General features: G+C 33.7%; 1 protein-coding gene across 1 annotated transcript in view; it reads right to left on the reverse strand.

Annotated features, from left to right (window-relative positions):
• Nucleotides 1-2,040: 2,040 nt before the first annotated feature.
• Tox (thymocyte selection associated high mobility group box) overlaps nucleotides 2,041-7,011 on the reverse strand; it is a 356,660-nt gene continuing 351,689 nt past the window's right edge. Inside the window, exon 6 of the mRNA XM_004642364.1 lies at nucleotides 2,041-2,148. Coding sequence (XP_004642421.1) covers nucleotides 2,041-2,148 — 108 coding nt within the window. The remainder of the gene's footprint in view (nucleotides 2,149-7,011) is intronic.

Here is a 7,011-nt window from a genome sequence, read left to right on the forward strand (position 1 = left end):
GTAGGTGCTCAGAAGGTTTATACAGTACACACCTTTTCATATATAGTATCAGAAGGTCATTTTTCCAACCTGGAGGGAATGATTGTAACTTCCCTTCCATTTGTACAAACATAATAGATAGTTGTACATAAATAGAGATTCAACAGCTCCAGCAAAATTCCTACTGCCAAAGAGAAGAAAAATGTCAGAGTAAGCTGTAAAAAAAGTGCTTGGTTTTTCAATGTAGAAATGGCAATTCACAGCATTTATTCAAATTGCTGTGTACTGTGGGTTGGAGCACTGAGACTGAATAGTGAGAAAAGATGCAGCTCAGAGCAAATCTAAAGATACTTGTTTTAGAAGTAAATGCGTAGTCAGTATTATCGCACTCCAGCAATACACACGTCATAGGGTACTTGGTATTGGTACTAAGACTTTCTGCATCGATTTCTCATATGTAAAGATGCTCTGACTTAAACTCTGTTAAAGTGTTTTTTTTTTAAAGATATCTTGCATGAAATAAGGAGAATTCATTTTTTAAAAGTCTACTTTATATTTTTAACATATTAGTCTGTAATAATGTTAAATAATGGCTAGATAGATCTGGTATTTGGTGGCTTACTTTTTATTATAATTTTAGGCACATTTTGTGAATGCTATACTTAGAGCAAAATCTGAGATGGTATCAGCAGAAATTATAAATAGCTTCCAAAGCAGTTACATAAGTTAAAATGTATAAGATACAGAGTGAGAGAAAGTAGGAGAGTTAACAAGTTGACAATTAAGGGCTGGTGAGATAGCTCAGTGGTCTAAAGTGCCTGCTTAGGCAAGCTTAGGAAAGCATGTAGGGACCTCGTTTTGATCCCCAGCACCACATGCCATGGCAGCCCCGCCACCAGGGTGGGCTGAACTGACCATAAAAAAGAAAAAAAATAAATAAAGGAAACATTTAAAAAAAGAAAAAAGAAAAAGAACTTTCAAAAAACAAACAAACAAAAAACAAGTTGACAATTAAATCCCAAATGTAAATTTTCCTACGTCATACCTTAGATATGGAACATGCAACTGAACTAGAACAACAGTGTACTAAAATATTTTCTTCCTCTGTATTTTGCCTTCTACATTATTCACTGTGACAATATATTCAGTATATTCTTTCCTTAATTAAGCACTAATTTATTTATATAAATTATCTTAGATTTGTTAGAATGGGAAAGAACATTTGTGTATTTAGAAAAGTATTTTTCATAAGCAAATGCAATAGAGTCTAGACTCCAGAGTCAGAATGGGTAAAATTACATGCAAGTTTGGACTTCACATCTGAAGGTGTCAAGTGCTTCTAGACCCAGCTCAGCTTCTCTGCAGTTACTTCCCTGAAAATGAATCTTTAGTAACATGAGACTAAAGAGTCAGCCTTGAGTATTTTTAACAGCAAGTAAGCTGTTACTTAGTCCTTAAGATATTCTGAAACACAAAATATTTTAAAGTCAGGTGGGTGTGGTGGCACACACCTGTAATCCCAGCACATGGGAGGCTGAGGTAAAGATAACTGTGAGGTCAAGGTCAGCCTTGGTTACGTAGTGAGGACTTCAAAGAAGTCTAAAAATTACATAGTGAGATTCTGTCTCAAAACAACAAAAAATTGCAAAGTTGTGTTTTAAGTTTTAGACAAAATGATGTGTTTTTTCTTTTTCCTTTTCAACATGCTTCATAATGATGATACAATGGTTGAAGATTTAAAAAGTTGGGATTTATTCAGAAAAGGCCGATAAGATAAAGGAGTGACAATTTAAGTGGTGGTGACAGAGAAACAGAAAGTAGGTATGGGATTAAGAATGTGCTATGACAATGCTACAAAAACAGTGATCCATGGGTAACAACATTTTACAAAGGGCCAGGAGGATGCTTCTCCAGGCTGTTAGTAATGAACCAATATTTCCACAACATATAGCTTTGTTTAGAATGTCCTTTTTTTCAACAAAGGAGACTGAAAAAATACTAAAATGATCTTTTATGTTTTTAAGTGACTATCAAAGTCTGTACTGAGATGGTCACAATCTGTCATAATGCCACACAATTGCCTGTTACCTTGGATACAAGGCTGGCTCTGTATGCTGCTAGTTGCTTCAGGTATTCCTTCTTCGCAGCCTCGGTTTTCTTTTTATAGACCTGTGGTAGCAACAAAGAGTCTTAAATTAGAAAGTGCATCTGCTTTTGTTTTTCAGAGAAGTATAAGAGAAAATGATAATTTCACACACATACATATAATTATATAATAATATATATCCTTCCAAAGATTGTGTTTTCCTACTGGAGTATATTTGAAAGAAGAATGGCAGTAGACTAGGTAAGATTAACAACAGCAGAATTTTACAATTTTACGCAATTCACATGAAAGAATTTATCTGGGATACTTTGTGAATAGAAGTAGTTGGCTTAGAAAGATGCTATTGATGAAAACAGGGAAACTACTTGTAAGCAATTAAGGCATTCATATTCCTCAGACATTCCATGCTTGCTCCAGTAATGAAAATGAAGTCAAAAGTGACGTGTTTAAAAATCATATAATAATCAAAGGATATATAATGGAGATTGGAGGTCCATCATGATTTGAAGATTTAAAGCCTCAAAGTTCTATTTTGGCAGACTCAGGAGTCAGGAATAACAGTTAAGAATATTTGGAAATGGAATGGGGACCCGAGCAGCTGAGGCTTACATGAGTGCCCTGCTGCATGGTGTGTGCACGTTGTTCTTTTCCAAGAAAAACACCAGATGACATAGATCTGTGGACACCTCATTCTGAAAAGGTAAAAATGTTCTAAGACAAATCTGTGTTTAGAGAAGCTTTTCATTTTTTTACGATAATTATCTTGAAAATAAAAGTAAAACAATCCAAAATTGAGTGAAAGAACTGAAAGATGACTTACGTGGTCACTCTGCTAAAGGTCACTCTGCTGAGCTAAACAGAGAAGAGACATGAGCCTCAAAACTGAAAGATGAGCAGGGTGAACAGACATCATTGTCTGCTGCCATTAAGCTGATTGTTTCAAGATTTTAGACAAGATGTTTGGCAATCTTTTCAAATCAACCTCAAAGAGCAAAATATTTTCTCATCTTTTACTGTAGAAATGGAAATGTATTTTCCTTGAAATAAGTGTTTTAAATTTTCCACATGTTGAATTTTATAGCAGGGCACAAGGCTTGGCTCAGATTTTGTAATGCTGAGCTCAAAACCAGACACAGGTCAGTATTGAAAAGTGACTTCACAATTAGACAAAGTTGTTAAATATAAATTATGTCTGAAGACCTACTATCTGCCAGTTGGCAGCAGAGTTAAATGGCTTGTTTCTAATGATGACTGCGTTTTTTTGAAGCCCAGTACCCAAACGTGAAATTTAAAATTGAGAAATATTATGTACTCATGAATATTTTAATTAAATAAGAACATTGTACTTAAGGTAAACAAATTACTAACCTTGTCAACAGAATTACAATAGCACTCTATGAAATAAATTTGTTAATGCTTTTCCTTTAAGACTTTCAGGCTTGACTTTTATACTTGGCATTTTCATATTTTCAATAAAAAGGCCAAAGAAAATATAGAATTGAGAATTAGCACACTATTATCTTATAATCATTGCACTATCACTTCTAAGTAGGAAGCTAAAAAAACTTTAAAAATTATTTTTAGGGTCAGGGAGATAGCTCAGTAAAATAATCACTTGCCTGGCAAGCGCAAGGTTCTGAGTTCAATCCCTGGTACTACAAAACAAAACAAAACAAAACAAAACAAAACAAAACAAAACACCAAAAAAAAAAAACCCAAACAAAAACAAAAAAGATTATGTTTAGGAAATTTTGCTCATTTTTTACTAAAAAGCCAATAAATTTTTGATTAGAGGAGAAGAATATTTTATGTCATTAGACTGATCATTGGATGTCAAATTCAGATTCTCTTTTGGAAATTCATATGTGAAAATAAATTACATGCTACAGCAGAGCAAGTTCAACAGGGCTGTTGTATCCTTTGTTCAGAAACACATTCAGAAGCACTAAGTTCCTCAGATTTTTCTTAATTGATTTTGTTGCTAAACCAATTTCTATATACTTTTACCTTAAACTTCTTCTCCCAGACACAAAAGTTAACTTTCCTGAAATTTGATGATTAACAAACAGGAGAGAACGGTGGCTTAACTCCATCCACTTTAAGGTGAGCATGTTCCCTGGGGTTCACTATAGGATCAATATTGTTATGGAATAACTGACTTGCACTCATAGATTTCTGTTTTTTACAAATGGCTCCCCACTGACTATTTTACTTATGTTATTTTATTTTTTTCATAATTTTATTGAGAGACATAGCAATGAGACAGTTTCAAATCAAATTAGTATGACAGTTTCAATAATTAACACATTGCATACTTAGTGGTAATTTGCTGTACAAGATGCAGACATGATATCCTATTTACAAACACTATTAGAACAAATCCCTCTATTCATTAAGAGAATGTAACTATATATCTATCCTAACCACTTTGAATACACAGATACAAAATGCACATTCATCTGTATCCCCTTTTTTGTTTATTTCCATCATTTGAATATTACAGGTATGTGAATTCAGCAAAATATTCTAAAAAGTGTCCAGTAGTCCATAATAGTATTGGGCCTTCCACTTCACTGGCAATGTCAGAAATGGTTGACCTGTGTCCCCTGCAGCTCAACATAACACCATGGCTTTATGTCTTATATTTCATTTTTATACTTTTCTGCTGAATGGTTAAGACCAAGATAAAGTAAGACCTATGCAACAAGAGTTGTAGCTTTTGGGTCTGAGAAGGTCAGTGAAATCCCCTCAGGATTTATCCTGAGATCCTGTACCTCAGATTGTAGGTCCTTTGTCAGTGTCAGCCATGTGGATGAGTCACGGCCATTGCTTGGCCCCCATTGACTATTGATGACTGCTTATGTTGGGATCATTGTATAAGTGCCTAAATATCACCTTAGAAAAAAGTAAGTTTATCATATCACATTACATGCATTGATGGATCCACTCTCTCTTGAATACAAACAGATGTTCAGAGGGAGAATTCAAATGGGGGTCATTTCAGCAGGTATATTTCTGTAATTGTGTTTAAATGTGAGTAGACAAGCTCAGAATTAACATATAGGTTAACCTCCCTAACAATGTTAAAACGTCTACCTTTGAACACTACCTAATGGCTCCAATATTACATATTGAGTATATCTTCTTCATGCTATTTTTAAAAATTGGGTGAAATTGTGATTTGAATTTCCTATTTAGTGAAACCATCCAAAGACATCAAATATGAGAGAAAAATACTAATGCATAAGAATTTCACATAAAGTGAGGAAATTCTTATGTTATAAAACATAATGGGGCTGGGAAGATAACTCAGTAGAATTAGCGCTTGCCTGGCAAGCTCAAGGGCCTGAGTTCAATCTCCAGTTCTGCAAAAAAAGAAAAAAGAAAAAAAAGAAAGAAAACATAGTTTTTTGGGGCCGACCCTGCCCCAGGGGTGCGCTGAGGCTGCAATTGACACTGGGTGTGGTGGTGAACGCCTGTAATTCCAGCTCTTTGGAGGCTGTAAACAGGATCTCTATGAGTCCATTCTAGTGGTAAGACCCTGAACACACTGTAGACCCTTCCCTAAAATTAAAACAAACAAACAAACAAAAAACGAAAGAAAGAAAACATATTTTAAAAATAATCAGTAAAAAAATTATTTAAAATGTTTCAAAACATTTAGATATGGATAGACAGCTCTCTTCTTTTAGAAACCAAAGAAGTTGTAGGACTGCATTTGACAATGAATAAAGATCCAGTGCATAAACATAACCCATGAGGATGGGTCTGATTTATATCAAAGTTAAATTTGGGAAAGAAAGTTTCTTTCTTTCTCAGGGTAAGACAAATATTTTAAAGGTATGTTATTCATACAGTAAATATTAGTACCCAGTTGAGCTAGAAAATGGCTTCCAAATGGTTCACAGCTGTGTGAAATAAAGCACAAAATTGGCCAGATGAGGATTTTAAAATCATAATACATCATTTGTCATTTTCTCTAGCTCATCCAAACACTTTTGAATTCATCCTGTCCTAGCTTAGTTATGTGCTGTGGTTTGTTATTTCAAGAAACTGATCACATCCCATGTAAGGATTGCACCTCGGTGGCTAAACTAAAACATATATACTGGCTAAACTGAAACATACACAGATAGTTATCAAATAGCAATTCTAAAGAATCCAAATCTTGTTTATGCAACCCAGTGACTCACTGAGTCAGTTTTGAAATAATCTAAATACTAGCATGTACATGTGTTTTAAATGGGCTGATAACATGTAATTAAAATTAGCAGTTCAATATCAATGAATATGACAAGCTTAAATAGAAAAGTTTCTTATTCAATTTGTTATTTTACTCATTTGTTTTATTTTCCATTTATTAACAGCATTTAATCCTTCCTTCCTTCCTTCCTTCCTTCCTTCCTTCCTTCCTTCCTTCCTTCCTTCCTTCCTTCTTTTATGCTTTGCCCCTAATCTCTAGTCATGGATTAAATCTACAGAGGTACAATAATAATAAGAAAAATATAAAATTCTTTCAGTTATGTATTCTATTCAAACTGTAGCAGTCTTAAAATGTCCTTTCTTTTTTGGTTAAACTCAAATGCAGAAATTTTCATTACAATTGCTTTTTTTGTAAAAAATGTTTAACAATACAGTGCTGGATAAGCTAGAATAATTTAATTATTGTTCCTTGCTATACACTTTAGAAATTTAAAATTTGGGGCTTCTTTCAAGGCTGTTATTATTTAGGTCAGCTTGAGAAAGTGGCTTTTGCATTTTGTATGCTTAGTTGTTAAATGTGGTTGAATTTTCATCTTGTGTAACTTGCTCAGCATTTTCTTTTTTTTTTTCAAAATTTTATTGATAAACAGATAGCAATGAGACAGTTTCAAATCAAATCGGAAGTACAGTTTCAACAAATAATACACTGCATATATTCTTCT

Source organism: Octodon degus, unplaced genomic scaffold (genome assembly GCF_000260255.1).
Source record: "Octodon degus isolate 3935 unplaced genomic scaffold, OctDeg1.0 scaffold00152, whole genome shotgun sequence".
NCBI lineage: Eukaryota > Metazoa > Chordata > Mammalia > Rodentia > Octodontidae > Octodon > Octodon degus.